Raw genomic sequence first — 17,680 nt, forward strand, 5'->3', positions numbered from 1 at the left:
AAAATCTAAAGACGGATAACTGATATTGTTTGTGGAATCTGAATATGTTTTCAAGCTCGTCTTCTTGCACAAGTCCACGAGCTTGATGCTCACACAATGCGACACACTTTAGACAGGCTAACAAATAGAATCGATTTTGCAGCCTAACCTGTTAAATATTTACCCACAGCAATATAAACAGAACGACAATATAACAATCCTCACAGGAATGCAAGATTTCTAATCTGTGGAAAAACAAGAAACACTACGGCAAGTTTTGCCATGACCTCCATCTTTGTCCTTTCATGAAATCTGTGTTATCTGTATGTGTGGGCCACACTGTCCCGCTGAAGGCCAAGATGTACACAACACAAGCTGGAATTATCAGGAATTATACATGTGTTTATTTAGTGTAATACAGTCGGCTCCCGGTTTATGAACATCCTGTTTTACGAACAATTCGACTTACGAGCGTGGACCGCGGAGATTTTTGTCCCCCATTTACGAGCAAACCTTTCGTCTTACGAACAATCGTAAATGCCGGCCATTGTGTATGCAAATATATTTTCGCTTAGCTGCGTCAACAAAATCAGCAGTTGACGCTTGTGACAGTAACGTGAACGCTATTGCTCTCGATATGCTATTGGCCGAACACCTTTATCTAGCTTGATGGCACAGCTGGTCGGGATGGAAGGAAGGAGAGAAAATGAGTGAAAAACGGAAGGAAGGAATGTTGTGAAGACTTTGCAAACTTTATCTGTTAGACATAGCTTCTAAAATTGCTAGTAGCGGTAAAGGAAGAAGTAAGAGGATGATATGTTTTAGCATCTCCGTGATTGACACCGTGACTGTGACATTGTAAGAGCAATAGCATATCAGCGTAACTGTGTTAACTTTGCGGGTTGGTCTCTGCTCCCCTCCGCCTCCACCCATCTCAAGTCACGTCGCTCCAAAGGTAAATATCATTTTTCCTTTGTATATGTTGTTTAATTTAACTGTACAGTAGATTATGTTTCTCATTTTTAATACGTGTATAAAGTCGTGATGTTTTTACCCAAGGTTTTTGCACGCGTTGCACGCATTCACGAATTAACATAGGTTTGGATTGCCCGTCATACGAGCAGTTCGAGTTACGAGCGTAGCCGCTGAACGGATTAAGTTCGTAACCCGGGGGCCCACTGTATTTGACTAAAATGTAATGCCATGTAAAAAAAAAAAAGTAACGTACTGAAATCACTGTGATTGCAGTCTTAATGAAACGTGGGACCAAGATCATCACAAATGAAAACACCTCTGGCTTTGTACTTGTTTGTAAATAACACAGATGTTAATAATGTCTTCATCAACGCAACGTGACCACGCGTCAGCTCTCCCCTTCCTCCCTTTCCTTGTCGTCAATTGATTAGACTTGCAGACGGCTGAGTAATGAGCTGCTTTGTTGTCAACCCTGTTTCCTTGTGTAAAGGTGAGCAGACTTTCTTGGAGCTCGCAAACATGCCGCCACGGTGTGTGCGTATGCAGGAAGGGGATCGGAAGAAAAAAACAGAAACTAAATTTGGCTTGAAACCATCATTTGAGACCTTCATCTGGAAAGCCAAACACCAAATCGTAAACCTATTGAAAGCGAGTGTTGCACCGGGCGTCGTTTCGCCATTGTGTCGCCATCAAAAGTTCCGCTCACCTCTTCTCCGGGGCGGCGCGGGATGCCGACCACTAAGTGGTCCAGGAAGTTGGCGCTGCGGCCCAAGCCCAAGACCGTGTAGGGCAGCTGCAGGGAGAAGTGGGCCGACTGGCTCAACTGACCCGCTGAAACAAAATGGAAAAATGTACTCAAAAATAAAAACTGTGAAATTATTTCATCTGATTCGATCAAAAATTCAAAAAACGCATTGCCTGCTCGCTAAAAATGGATCTTTGATGTATATGGCTGCGAATGAGTTAACTCATATATAGTGTCAGCTATTTTCAGACCCGTCTTTACCTTATTATTTTTAAAACAAATCAATATATAAATCCTGTAAATATATAACCAGGGTTGAATGTCTGGACTACGCAAAGACATAAATACATTTTTGGAATTTAATATATTAATCATGAAACATAAAACAAAAAAAGAGCAATCAGACATTTTTTTAAATAATTTAATTCATCATTTTGTGTTTGTTTTTTGTAAATTTGTCTCACTATATCTTTGCGTAATTATTTTTTTAATGGAAAAATATAAAAACCAAAAGACAAAATAAATGTAACATAAACCCAAAAAAACCTTGCATGGCATTTTTTCCATTTTTTGCATAACTATAATTTTTTAAATAAAAAAAAATTAACATAATCATGAGGATAAAAAAAATCCCTCTTCAGGAAGTGGACTGGCCCACAAATAGCAAAAATGCACATAATTGACAACCATTATAAATTTTCTGCAGAAAACCAAATTCTAACACCTTCTTACTAACTAACTAACTAACTAACTAACTAACTAACTAACTAAATGGGACTTGTTCACTTAAAAAAAACAAGCACACAACGTAATAAAAATGGTTTGAAAATAAAAAATACATTGTTGTATTTCACCCAAAAAATCATTGTAGAGGCATATTTTTTTAAATCTTCTCTCATCAAATTAGGTGCACGCCACGTTGAAACCAGGAAATGCCAAAAGCACGTCTCCTGCACAAATTATAAAATGGATGGAGAAAAAAAAATTCGCCTTGTTATGGACTCTTAAACATTACGGCCTCAATGTCTACTTAACTGAAATTAAACATCAAATGCAAATAGTATTTTATGAGTCCAATATAAATCTATTACCTCTCTAGTCCCTTGCCCCCCCCCCCTCCCCGCCTCCCATCAGCTGCTGGGTCTCTCTCGCCCACGCTGCCCATCTCTTCCAAGTGCAGCCGACATAAATCAACCTCTACGTGGTAAACAAAGACGGGAGGAGAGCGAGAGCGAGAGCGAGAGAGCGAGCCCGGAGGCAGCCAGTGATCAGAACTAATGTGGATGGACTGCACATTGCAAAGCTCTGCCTTCGCCTCGCTTAAACCTCGACATTGGCCGCTTCCTTCCAGTCCGAGGAACCTCTGGAGGGTCAGGTCGCAAACGCGCTTGAGCTCTCGGACGGGAAAACCATCAAGCAAGTCTGCTGAACGCACAAGCGGACCATTTTTCTCAGTTTTCGCTCATTTCCAAGGGGTTAATCAAAAACGAAGAAACTCGAAGAGTTTCGATTGAAAAACGAGGCCCCGCCCCCCCAGTTACACTTTACCGTAGCTTGGTGTCGGTCAGCATTTGATGACCGGCTGTAAAAAACATGATGCGAATATTTCAGTTGGAAAAATCCGTCCAGAATGCTAGTTTCACCAAGCGCCTTGAAACCGGGAAATGAATTATTTATTTTCAAATAAATTTCACTCCAAGTTGGCAGTTATGTGTCTGACCAAACTGCTTAAGACAACCAATATAAGTAGTTTCCACCAAACTACATTGGTAATGATTGCACGTCATTTTAGTCCCAGATTGTGTTTAATTCCATCATGAAAAGTTTTCACCCCCTCAACCGAGAGCTAGGCTAAAACTAACACCGCGCAGATTCTCGTTAGCTGTCAGGACTATTGAAATAATCGTTACCGACAGCCCTAATGTGGAAGACAAACGGCGAAGGGGAGAAGCTCTCTTTAGAACGGTTTGGTCCGAAAAGGCAAAAGCCTCCTCTTTTTATAAAATAAGTTTTGACTCAGGTTGTGTTCTTTGTTTCCAGTCTCTCTTGTTGTTCAGCCTAACAATATGTAACGATACAACCATGATTGGTAGTTTAGTGTGAGTATGTATTGAGGCGTTTTAAAAACTGTTTATAAACTTCAATAACGTGCAAATTAATTTGTTGTTTAATTAATTGATATTTGATTCTTGATTTTGTTTTTATATAATCGTAAGTCAAGTAATGGCTAATTATATAACGTTTGAGCAGCACTACAGTTGGAGGCCATCATGTTTCTTTTAGCTATGAAAAGGAGGAATACTTCAAAAACGTTTTTTCAAATCGCATTAGATTGCTAAAAAATTGAGGTTATATTATTGCATGTGGGCAGAGAATATCAGCAAACTTTGATGACACGCACAACTTTTCGGAAAACCATTGCGGTGGTGAATGAAGGCAAAGCTGTACAAATACTTGGCCTTCGCTGTGTATGGGCTCTAAAATGTCCAATGCTATTTGTTCGGGATTTTTTTTTTTTTTTTTTTTTACTTCATGTGGATTGTCCTCAGTGGGATGTGTGTGTGTGTATTTGTGTGTTGATCAAGCAAGGCTGGAGGCTGGCTTTAGTGTCTGATATATGTGTGTGTGTGTGTTGTATTGGCTAAAAGAATACAGGAAATGTGGCAATGGCTAGGGGAAAGCCAACTGACAACAGGAGGACGCTGGCATAAAGTGTGTGTGTGTGTGTGTTACATCCCAAAGCCAAGTCAGCTAGGACTTGGCAGGGAATTCCATCCAGCACACATGACCGATAGTCAACAATGGATGTCTCTTAAAAGTGTGTTCTTGCACCTCAGTGTTTATGTTAAAACCCGTATTATATGCCTTGGAAACTGCTAAGTGTGCGTATTTGTGAGTATACTCTATTAATTCCAGGTTCAAGAGCATACACTTGAGAGTAAACGTTTCTCGAAGCTTACTGGGTCAACCCCACAGTGAAATGGAAAATAAATGACTAGAAGCTGCATTCATAAGGAGAATGTTGCGTTGGATGAACACATAGCATAACATATCGAGTAGAACTTGCTCATTTATGCACACTGACAGGGGAAATATATACGCTATGCCTGAAAAGTTCCAGTCCTGGAGTCACAAACGATATATTTCAAATACAAGCGAGTCTTTCCCCTTTCAAAGTGATCCCTTTGGAGTCTAACACATTTTCCGAGCCTTCTCTGCCACACCTTGATGTACTCTGTGAAGAATTCTTCCAGGATCAACGGCAACAGCGTCGTCATGACCATACGGATGTACTCAAAACGTATAATCGAAATCGGCATCGATTTGACGCGTTGCAAAAACTTGTGTCTCCAGGCATGTTGAGAATCACAAATAATACGATTATCATTGTTGATGCCGTTTTATGTACAGTACCTTGTTGCAACAGCTGTTATATTTTTAAACTTCCCTATGAATACAGATGAGTGATTCCAGAGGACTGCTTGGCAAATAGAAAAATTACACAAGTGATTCATTAAGGAAGCAAATGTGTGACTTCAAAGTGGCGTTTTCAGCGTAGTTCCCATCCCGAGTCAGTTGCTATAGAAACCGTTCCCGATCGCGATAAAAGGAGCAAAACGCAGAGAATGAGGAGAAAAGGGGGTGGGGCCTCCGGGGACCACTCTTAGTATGGCTTGAGGCTATTTTGAAAATGTTGCAAAAGGTCAAGGTGAGTCATTGTCAAATTGCACGTTTTGTGCCAGTAATTACACACCCGCTTTATTCGAGGAGACCTTTGTGGTTGTTTACTTTCGTTTTCATACCAGGATTGGGGAGGAAACATTTTTGCACCGAGTCAGCCAAGTAAACAGCAGTGTTAGAATAGTAACAAAGTTTTATTGTCTAATATGTTGAAGTAGTGAAAATGTGTATTTGGTCGCACACAGAAGGACTTTGTTGTAAATAATTAATCCACAGGTGAAACACGGGAAAGAATGGGAGTGACTGTATAAGTGGTCAAGATGATGGTGGAAGGATGAATGTTTCATGGCCGGCTGGCTTTCTAATGACATCATGAAGGGGTGCGGTAGCCACAAGGTGAAAGGTGCGGCTTCAGTCGGTGAGGTTGACTCACTTCCTGGTTAGAACCATTAGTACTAAAAAAAAAAAAAAACCCTCATATTTCATAGGAAATTAAATCACCAACGTGCCAAAGGTAATATTTCATCATTTATATGCATAGATTAGACTGTGGAAAGTTTAAAATAGCATGATATGGGCTCATTATACAAGAAAGATTGGAACGTGCTAAATTGCATGTTGGCAAGCCACTATGCTTCTAGAAGACTGTTCTACAGACAGTTAAGACAAAACTGGAATGTTTTAGCGAGGTACATTTGTTCTGATTACAGACACAAATATTAGGCAAACCAAAGAAAGAACACTGTTCCTACTGTGAAATACAAAGGAGGCTTTCCTATGTTATGGAGTTGCTTTGTTACATCTGGCAAAAAAGATCTTGAATGAGTGCAGGGTGCAATTAAATCTCAAGGTATTCCTCAGAGAAATGCGATGCTTTGTGTAAGAAAGCTTCGGCTCAGTCGCGGGTCCATTTATTATTACTTTTGATTGAATCAAGTTATTTCTATGACCACTGTGGGATTTATGCCCTTTAAGTACCCCCGAAATAGAATAAGGACAGACACAAGCAACTCTTCTCAGGATGTCAAATGAGAGACAAGAAAACATAGGTGGTGGTTGTGTTGTAGTGATTTATGGCATCCATAAAGCAGTGTGGACTGGGTGGGTGGGGCTAGATTAGAGTCACGCATGAAAGTGAAGAGACAAGACAGGCTCGAGTTAAAAGGAGGGTACCTCAACATCATGAAGGACATAAAAACAAGGACAGGAGGTCGGATCAATAACAACTTTACATATCTTTCTCTCTCTCCCCTTTGTTCTGTGGAGGTCAGACCCTCTCTTGTATTCCTTGCAGAAGAACAATTGCCCTTCTCTGTCCTTAGTACATTCATTCAATCCTCTACTGATAGTTTTACACAGTAAGTTTCTCGTTTAAGTTTTTTTTAAAATTGAAAATGGTTGAAGTCTAAGTGAACTAACAGCCTGACAACATTGACAACCAATCAGATTAACTTACCAAATGTACTGACAACTGACCAATCAACCACTTAACAAACAAATCAACCGTCAACCTAACTGACTAATCAGTAACTAAAGACTCAAGATCCACAGAACTAAATAATCCCTGACCAACAGTCATCGAACAAACAACCGTTCAACAAACTGACAAACCAACGAACGGAAAACCCAACTGAGAACTGATGAACCAATCTCTTAATAAATAACAAACCGTCAAGCTGACCAAACATCCAGTTGGCCTGACAACCAAGTATTGCTACATAAAAAAATGGTCCCTTGCTATAATTTTGTCACAGAACATAATAACGAAATGGGATTCAGAACAGCACCATATAATAGCACAGCTTGACATAAATGTGGCTATGAACAAGCATGCGTTGAATCTACTTGAGGACACGTCGAGACTTTTGCTCAACTTAGCCTTCAAGTTGTTTTCAATGTTTCTAAATACTAAGACATGATCCATATGTATGCGGATGACTAGCGTTTCATTTTCAAAAGGTCACGCATGCATGTAGAATGAGCAGCGAGAGAGCGTGTGCTGTGTGATTCTGTGAGTTACTAATCCCCACAAGTCATTAGGCTAATTGGACAGAGTGAAGAAAGCTCTACATTGATTCTCCTCCCCACAAGCACACTCATCTCTCTCGGTGCTCCAGCTAAAACCAGACCGACATTTTCTTGGATGTTTTTGAAGCGGACATTCACGGTAGAATCCAGCATAAAATAATTAATACGATAATCAAACGACATTTCAGAGACATCCAAGGAATGATTCTCATTTTGATCGACAACTAATTCCCTTCTAGACGCAACTTGTGCATATGTCCGAATGGAATCATGTCAGCAAGCTTACAACGTGAGAATAAAGTCTTGAAATCAATGCTCTTTCAATAAGGAGCAGGCACTTTTTTTTTGGGAGTGTGTTGCGTCTTGCAGGACGCTCCGTCAAACAGAGCTGCCGAGCTCTCGGTGCATCTGGCAATTTGGTGACGGAGAGACAGCTGCGTAAAAATGGGGGCATCTTTACTTTTGCTCTAGGGCAAGCCTGGTTTAGTTTGTTTGTAAATTTGGCTACGCCTCACTGGGCCAACCCTTAAAACCAACCAACAAGACTATCCAGCAACAAATAAATTAGGGATGGTAGGTGCTTCAGTTCAAAAAAAGGCTTGTGGCTTTTTTTATTTCCCTGAATGCCTACTTATTAGTGTGCAAGTCATGAAAATTTAGAAAACATGGTGGAAAAGTAGTGAGAAGACCAACTTCAAAATAAGCCTCGGTTTACTGTATGGACATAAATGCCTTGGTATGCTTTTATTTTGAAGTTGCTCCTGGCAACATGTCACAACGTAACAGCTTGACTCGACTTCCCATTGCTCTCCCGATACAGATCACAATGTTTTTCCAAAATAACATTCGATTCCCAATTCAGAGCGCTAATATATGACCTCTTGCCAAGTGTTTACCGGTGGATCCGGCTCCGTTATAGCCGTGTCTAGCATAAATTAGCCACTAGCTAGCAGCGCTCCCTATAGGCTAGTGTGATGGACATAAATAACTCTGCACACAAACAAAATTGATAGCTCGTTTTAAATGCAAGATAATAACTTTCAGGAAAAAAAAAGAAGCTACAGTACATCTGGGTGTGCAGGCGAGCATTCATCACTGCGAGCCCCACAATCTCAGCAGGAAGTCACTGATGAGTGTGCTGTCCGCTACGCTCATCCTACCTGCTTAGCATGTTAGCACACAGATGCCCACCCGTATATGAACACAAACACACACACACAGATGCATACTCCCTACACGACTATCGACTCCAGGTGATCATCAGCCTTCTTCTTTGCTCTCTATCATGGTGGCCAAGGCCAATGAAGTTCACAGCAAGGCCTCCTGCAGCGAGTGCTCATCTCTTACACTCCTCGGAGCGACAAACAACAAAATAAACACACTTGAAATGGCCACACAGGCGCCGACGCACACGCATACAGACGCACGTGCGCACACAAGTAGCAGATCCCTGGCAGCGTTTTGCTGCTGTTAAATGAGGAGTCAGGGGAATAGTGCTGGCAAGGCCTTGGGCTACTCAGCTTCTCCTTTGCTATGTGCACTCCAGTGGAAAGACATAGGAAAAAATATAGAGGAGGCTGAATTACAACGAGCCAGACGGCAATCATCCAGAATGGTCTGATGCTAAATAGTTTGCCGTTTTGCTTGAGATGCGACAGAGAGAGATACGATTGTGGTCTTTATAGCTTCATCATACGAAAGAGGATCTGTCTCTAGTCTATATCTCAATAGAAGAGGTTTGCAGCATATGTTATTGCTAAGCAAGCAAGCAAACTAAAAAGCAATAATGTAATTCAAGGTATTTAAAGAGTTTTGGGTTCAAAGTTTGGGGTATACCTCGTGTTTATTAGTGTTGATAATATGAAATTTAAGGTAACACAATTAAGATAATTTTTTTCATTAATGAAACAATATACTTCACAAATTTCTGCTGGTCCGTCAATCATACATTGGTCATAGTTATCGGACATTAAACGCGATGTGGGACCATTTCAAAGCAAGTGGTTATACATGGAATATTTGCAAAGAGGTCATATAGACAGATTTTTCACAACATTTATTAACCTTACACATCGGGAGACGCTTGAGGGAAGATTTTGAAAGCAGCAAGGTTTAAAGTATGGAAATAACTATTGACTTAAAGTCTGAAAAAGATGCTTAATATATTGTGTACATTTGTACATTTGTTTGAGGAATACGATTATTGAAAGTATAGGACAAATCAGTTCAGGATAAACATTCTCCTTTTGAGTGCAATAATTACAGGAGTTTACGTAAAATTACTTGAACCTTTGTATGGATTTCAAATGTCTTTTGATAACTACAAAAACAGTTTCAATTTCAATTTATTGTAAAGCATCTCATTTACTAAACTCAATGACTTTTTAGAGCATGAAATAAGTAGTATATATATATATATATATATATATATATATATATATATATATATATATATATATATATATATATATATATATATATATAATTGTATAAATGCTGGCGTCATAGTCATAGCAGAGCTTGGCATTGCACATTGTTATTGTTACAACAACAAATACAACCTCCAACAATGTCGATGATACATGTAAGGTTGGTAGGAGCTTTAAAAGCCCCCTTCAGCTGTGACTCTATTATAAAAGCTAAAATGTAAGCATTTGTACGTCAAAACCACAACAACTGGAGTTATACAGCAACATTAACAACACAGGCTATTTTTATCCCTGACCCCACACGCTTGCCAGCATAGTGCACCATCAGTTTTCTGCAGCTAATGCTAACGTCCTATCTCATCATACTCGCCTCCTGTCATTATGTCTTGGGCTTTTTAATCACGGCTTGTTGTGACAGAGGGTCACTGCACAGGTTGCATCATAGTTTAAAAGATGTTGGCCGCAGTAGACCTTGATGAGAACATAAAGGAAGCAATCGCAACGAGACAGAAAAATCAGCCATTCTCCTGCCCGCTGTCTTCCTCCTGATGCAATGCACAGGTGCTATCTTGAAAAAGGACGACTTTGAGGAATGAGGTAAATACAAAAAAAAGAAGCTATTGTGACTTCAGAGGCGGTTCAACACAATGTTTCCAACGTGGCCCAGAGGGAAGTAAAAAAACATTTTCTCGCACTGTAGCTGCCGGCGGGATCCTTATGTGAATGATGGAAGTGATCTTCGGTGAAGGCAAGGAATGGATAATGTGTCCTTTGTCTGTTTAGGGCATTGAACAGAATTCAGTGGAGAAGATGGCGGAAAAACAAAAGTAGAAACTGTCTTCGAAAGCCACATTCAAATAGAACAGGGAAACAAGGAGTTTAGTGAGCCAAAAAAATGGAATTGATGGAGTCTGTGGGGTTTCCAGTGAGTTAGTGATACAACCAAAAATCAGTCAAGATGAGTCAACCAACTCAAGTCAGTGAACGATACACTGAAATAATCAGTTTACAGGTTTTTTCTGGTGAGTCTTCAAACTTAAGTCAGTAAACCTACAAAAAAAAATATCATCGAAGTATGCAGTCCTTCTGGTGAGTTTGCTAACTAAAGCCAGTCAACCTGGTGGTGTGTTACGATATGTTGTCGCGGCGCTTGTTAGAACTAGACCTCCTGCTCTCCTTCCAACCTCGGCACGAACCGCGGCGATTGTTCCCTACGGATCCCTGATTAAGTCTAACAAAGGCTGGCACTCAGAAACAAAAATAAAGTGTTGTTCAAAAAACATTTGGGACGATTGGCGGGAGCTTGAATCTCAGTTTAGCAAGTTCATGTGTTTACATCAGGCGTAAATTACAAATTTACACAGCAAACAGCAAAACGATTATTTCGGATCTTGGACTCTAACTTGAATCAGTGAACAAATAAAACTGCATCATATGAATCTGCAGAACCTTTTGGTAAGTTTGCACACTCGAGTCAGTGAACCAGATCAAAATCTGCCCTGTTTCCGATGACTGTTGTGTTTCTGATGAGGTGCTAACTTAAGTTTGTGGACTGAATCATCAGTGTCAGCAACATTTACAGTGAATCTACCAATTTGGATCAGTAAACTGGCACAAGTAATTCAAGAGAGTCCTCTGAAAACCTTGGACTTGTGAGTCTTGATTTTGTACAAATAGAAATAGAATAGAATGCACCACTAGATAGTTGAATCCCTCTTCACGTTTCAGCAGGTGATGAGGATGGCTTAAGGATGTTCTCTTTATAGTACTAAAATTAAATCAATATCCACTCCCTGCTCGAAACGTATGTTACCTGAGGCGTTCTTCAGGTAACCGTTGGAGTCCACTGTGGTGTACATGACGTACGGGCCTGGCTGGTTAACGCCAAACGGCTGCAAGGAAAAAAAAAAGAAAACTGACTCGGCAAAATGTAGTCAAAATTCTAGAAACAAGAGGGAAAGGAGGAGGAGGTGTGACTAAGAGAAAAAGAAAAAGACGGAGGAGGTGATGGATGGCAGTGATGAGGAGCACAAATAGCCTCCGGCAGCTCGCTTGCCACTTTAACAATTGGACTGACAGAAAGCAAAATAAATGCAGCGAGAAATGGCGGCAAGTTTGGCGAGTGGAAAGCTAGCTGGTGGCTAGCGTAAAAAAACAAAGAAATCGTTCTGGGATAAGAGATAAATTAATTGTTTCATTTGGAAACATTTGTTGCCATTATTAGACGCTGGATGGTTAGCGGCTAGTGCGAAAAACTAAAATATCGCTACGTCGCAAAACCTTGACAATTTTTCTGAGCTAAGAATTTCTAGTATTCACAGCTTTCAGGAGTATTTTTGCGTACCTTCGGTAATGCTCTAAGATGTCAGCACCATTCAGGCTAACTGAAAAGTAGTAACCAGGGACAACTAAGTATGCGGAAGTGATAGATCTTGACTTTTGTAAACTATTTTATCGATAAACGAAAAGCAAAATCAAGTCTTGATCTTTAGCAGAACTTTTTGTCTTTGCTTATGATTTTGCGCTTAAAAGATTATTATTATTATATTATGAGGTTTATGCCACATATTAAATAACAGTATGTTAAGAGCTTGGCAAAGGACGGAAATAAACAAGACCAATACACTTAAAACAAAATGAGCAGTCCCCATGAACACAAAAGCATTCATTTGAATGTTTGGACACAATGAGGATATGCGTCGCTATTTCTGTGTGTGTTCCTCTGGAGGATAATGGAAAAAAAAACAAAACCGCGTGTACCATAAACACCTGAGGCCATGCACAGAAATGCTTCCTATGCAAAAACACACTGATTATATTATTATAATCATATTGTGACCTAAATATTCAATTGCTGTGTGAAAACATGCTAACCAAGCACACAATGCTACAACTAATTTACAATATCTGTTATATATTATATCATTATTTAAGACAGATTTGAACTTCAAATAACAATGAATAAATATTCAAATATGGTACGTAGCAATCGCTTTCTCCTGTGAGATAGAACAATTACTCAGTACAAGACAATATATTTCTCCGAGGTGAGTTGGCGCCATTCGCGTATGCAATTTGCTGACAAAATGTTGACGCTACAACAAATACGCAGCGAAGCTAATGAAATGTGCCAACGAGATGGATGTAAACTGTGGCGGCCTTCTTTAATTAATGTTCATGTTCCAGGAAAACCTGCTACAGTGGGATTTTTATGTACTATTTTGGCTAACCAAAGTATGCATACTGTACAGTAGTCTAATTCCATAATAAAATCATGCCGCTTACCTTAACGTTTCCAGGACAGGCGTTGGAGCAGAGGCCGCTGAGCACTACAGATGACAGATAAGCACACAAATGCATTAGAAAAACATTACAATCAAATATAGTCTTCGTAAAGTTTGTAATAAAAAGTGTAAGCGTATTCGTGTAAATCTATCTGCGTGTGATGATCGACGTAACAAATACAAACTGGCCAGTTGACAAGCACATACGAAAAGAATGTACTTAGTTAGAATTTAATGACATTACATGCGGTAAGTGTGTACGTGTGCGTGTGTGTGAGTGAGAATGTTTTTGTGTATGTATGTGTGTGCGTGGCACAAAATCAGATGAATTGCTAATCAGTCATTAGAAGCGAGGTGACTTTATTAGCATGCTAATGAGGTCTTGTGTCGAGGTCGCTTTGATTGGCACGCCGCTTGATTAATCGGGTTTCAAAAAGTTCACATCCGGCTATTACCGGTGTTATATATTTAATTTTAACAGAAATTCCCTGTTAAATTGGATTGTGGCAGGTGGTCCACTATGGATGTGTATATATATATATATATATATATATATATATATATATATATATATATATATATACTGTGAACCCTAATAAACCCCACATGAAGTAAAACCCATTTGAGAGGATATTTTGAAAAAAAAACCCTAGATCTTCAGTTATTTCACTTTTTTAAGTACATAACTCCACATGTGTCACGAAATTGAAGAAAACACATTGAATGAGAAGGTGGTTCCATACTTGGCCTATACTGTATTTATGATTTTGTTGTAAAACATCTCAAATGGCACAAGCAAACTTGGAAATAAGATATGTAGAGATGAAAGCTGCGTGATTGCAGTTAAAGACAAAACTAGGCAAATGACGTCTTTTAAAACATGTCAAACCGGTGGCGCCGAGCGCAAACGTTAAAGAGGAAACGCTGTGAATGAAAATGAGAGGCAAGCTTGCATATAAACAAAGGTTGTTGCAGGAACACTCGCTGCTTCGAGGCAATTGAACTGCTAATTAATAGCAAGTGCAAGCCATACAATTTGTTTCATGGATTTGCACAAGTGTTCATTGAAGCTGTTTACATTGCGCTGAATGCTACAACTAACAATGCGCTATCGGAGCTCCAAGGCAACATCATCTTATTTTAAAAGAAGCATTTTGTGGGACTTCTAGTGACTTTCACTTCGTAAAGCTGACTGAAGGCTTACTGTTTTTACCATCGTGCCGATAAATCGAAACGGGCCAAGACGGAGCGCACCCCAAACAGAGAGGACTATAAGCATCCATCTTCATCAGTCTCTCTAATTACATCTCCCTCATCTAGCGAGCGCTATTTCTAAATTTCCTTGGAACATCATATCGGGATGTGAGGTACTTTAAAGTGAAGTACTGCTAATACTTTCTGGAGACATGTGACTATGTGAAACAACAGTTAAGATCCCATCATCTTGGTGTGAAGTAAATGGGACAAATGACTATAATGCCATGTCATTTTGTCCATTAGGGCGGTCTCTTAAGTGCGTCTTGGTGGGCTTTGATCTTTTTAAAGCTAAAAAAAAAGCTGCAGAATACTGTCGGTTGGAGTCCTTTTCTCAGTCCACGATTCTTTTTTTTTTGTCCATTTACCTTTACTCTCCTCTGCTGTAAAGCATATTTCACACTCAGCACTTCCTTTGAAAAGTGCTACTTTACTTAGTGCAGATAATAGGCAACTACATTAATGTATTAATGCAAAATGAGGGTGACGATTTTATTAGCGCTCTTCTTAAGGTCTTTTAACCATTGAGAAGGAGGTTAAAACCTGTAAAATGTCTCTTGATATTTTGAGTCTTTCAGTTCCTCAAAGTAATGCAATCGAAACCTTATTTATTTATTTTTTTTCTTCTTAAAAACCTGGTCTTAACTCCTTACAGGCCCTATCCCAAAGGGGGACGAAAATGTTCAACTGATGTGTCAGGGTTAGTCAGGATATTTGTTCAAGGTCGCCAATGTTTGCCAACAGTTAGTGATTTTGTTTTAGTTCGCATGTCTGCGCAATAATTGCAACCTTGAATGAACCCTGATGAACCCGCAACATTGGCTGCCTTCAAAACCTTCACCATTTTTTGCTGGTCACTGGGTCTTAAAGTCTTTTTATAGACTTAGTCTCAACTCTGCTCAGTCTTGGGCTTAAGCCCTCAAAGGACTTGTGGTAATTTGGATTTGCCTCCTGAAAGTCCTAAGGCCTTTTTCAATGGTGGCCAAAATGTGGCCAAAACGTTTTCTTGGATGTTTTATATGTTTTTTGGCAAGTCAACACCAAGACTTGAGGGTATCAAGACAGAGTCTAAAGAAAGACCTTGAGGAGTCAGGACTGAGTGAGCAAATAAGAGCATATATTTCTTTGAAATAGGCTCTAGGAGAAGTCAAAAAAAAGATCACGAATTTGACGAGTCAAAGTGAGGAACAAGACTTTAAAGACTAGCGAGCTAGTCACAGAGCTTACAGTATAGTCTGCCTTTATGGATTCAGCGAAGGGTCTAGAAACAAGGGCTCCTTCTTTTTCCTTTTGCCAGCCTGCTTCTGTTGTACACGCTTCCATTGCAAGCTGACACATAACAAGCGAGCGCTCACGGATATAACTCTCCCGTGATCAAATACACTCCTGTCTCGCTCGTGTGGTGTACCTTCCGCAGCAGGACTCAGCTGGCAGCGGGGGAGGAACTGCTAGGAGCATTATGGCGGAATTCAGCGAGTCTGTTTGGGGTTGGCGACTATAGTTTTCAAGAGTGTTAAAAGACTCTTTGAATTTTTGGCTAAGAAGCTGGCAATTTCCATGTCTAAGGGATTTATGTGGGATGGAAACGGACAAAGACAATCAGGAAGAGTAAACACATCTCAAGGTGCTGCTGTTTTAGTTAGCAAGGGTGTTCCGATGGGCTCCTGTTCTCGCTCTGTGCTTATGTAATCATACTAAAATTATGTCTTGGTCAAAGCAGGCTGTCTAAAATGCGCATCCCTCAATCTCTGTGCGTGTCGTTTTTAACCTCGCAGAGCTTGGCTTTTTTGCACTCAGACCTCACCTGCGCGTCGGCTGGGCCGTGCTGTCAGGTCACATGACATCACAAGCACACACGCACATAAACAGACACTAAATGTGAGGAGCAAATCTGGACGGAGGGCCATGACGTGCTGTGTCAGCGCTCGTGGCTACAAGAATGCAGGCTAACGCACGGGTGCGTGCACGCACACATACGCAAACTGCAAAACAATGTAGCAGATGATAGTTTATGCTGATGTAGTACACTCTGTGAACTAGTTTAGTTTAGTAAAGCATAGAATAGTCCAGTCCTGTTGAGTATAGTAGTCGACGCCAGTCTTGTTTAATATCTAATTTAATGCTGTCAAGTGTTTGGACTTGGGCTGAGCAACGTGATTTAAAAAAAAAAAAAAAAAAAAAAAAAAAAAAAAATATATATATATATATATATATATATATATATATATATATATATATATATATATATATATATACATGCTAGAAAAAAAATATGGAATAAGACAATTTTATCAACAATTTTTTTTATTTTATCGGATAATGGAGACCAAACAAGCAAAAAGATCATTAAAAAATGTGCAATTTTTTCCATTAACAAAGTTTTTTAATAAAGAAATGGAAATTAAAGTCTTTTTTTTTTTTTTAAATTAGATTCATGGATCAACGGAATAACCAATTGTTAAATGCAGACTAAAAAATAACATACAGTATCCCAATTTTAAATCAGTTTCAACAAACTTAATTTATATATTTTGCATAACTTGCTTAAATTCTACAATGTAGCTATTGTAAAGATGATTTAGCTCATTTTCAAATGATCAAATTTTCAAAATGCCATCGAATGAATTCAACTTATTAACCAGCACTAGTTTGGATTGGTTCGAACGCCATGCTTTGCATTTATGTGGTAGGCTAAACATCAGCTTCTTCTTACAAAGAACGCATATCGCTCTACCTTTTTCAAAGGTTAAATTGACCGTTGTTTCTCAAATTGTAAATTGTTTTTCAAAAAATAAATAAAGGATTCTACAGTTTATTAAATCAACGAAATTGATGGCTACAAATGTCAATTTGTATGTTGGGTTTGCGTCGATGTGATCCAGGAACGGGCTACTTATATTACTTCGAATGGAAACAAAATGATCCAAATGTCAAGCAGCCTGTTAGAAACAAGGGCACTATGTGAATGACAACTCCTTGTAAACAGTGTTCTTTGATCTACCGTATCATTATTGTATCAGTTGTCTGTCCTGTCACCACGCTCAGCCCAGCATTGCAAGCCTCCCTCGGATTCATGTACTGAAAGGCTTCACGTAAACATGCTCAGACAGAATGACAACTTCTGACTGATGGAGTGAAGCAGGGACGAGGAAGACGTTGGCCAGAGAGGTGAGGACAAAGGAGGAGGAGGATGATTGACAGGCGACGAGCGAGGGAGTGAGAGATGCTCGCAGATGTTTTTCAATGCGGCTAATCTGCATGCTAATAAGTGAGCAGGAAACTAATCAAGCGCTACAGTTCTGCCT

General features: G+C 39.6%; 1 protein-coding gene across 1 annotated transcript in view; it reads right to left on the reverse strand.

The window, feature by feature from the left end:
• The window catches only part of itfg1 (integrin alpha FG-GAP repeat containing 1), a 79,338-nt gene that overhangs the window by 5,337 nt on the left and 56,321 nt on the right, over positions 1-17,680 (reverse strand). The window contains exons 13-15 of the mRNA XM_088412482.1: positions 13,123-13,166; positions 11,651-11,729; positions 1,661-1,785 (exon numbers count right to left, since the gene is read on the reverse strand). Of these exons, the coding sequence (XP_088268608.1) occupies positions 1,661-1,785; positions 11,651-11,729; positions 13,123-13,166 (248 nt within the window). The remainder of the gene's footprint in view (positions 1-1,660; positions 1,786-11,650; positions 11,730-13,122; positions 13,167-17,680) is intronic.

Source organism: Hippichthys cyanospilos, chromosome 4 (genome assembly GCF_059441005.1).
Source record: "Hippichthys cyanospilos isolate Australia breed blue-spotted pipefish chromosome 4, RoL_Hcya_1.0, whole genome shotgun sequence".
Classification (NCBI taxonomy): domain Eukaryota; kingdom Metazoa; phylum Chordata; class Actinopteri; order Syngnathiformes; family Syngnathidae; genus Hippichthys; species Hippichthys cyanospilos.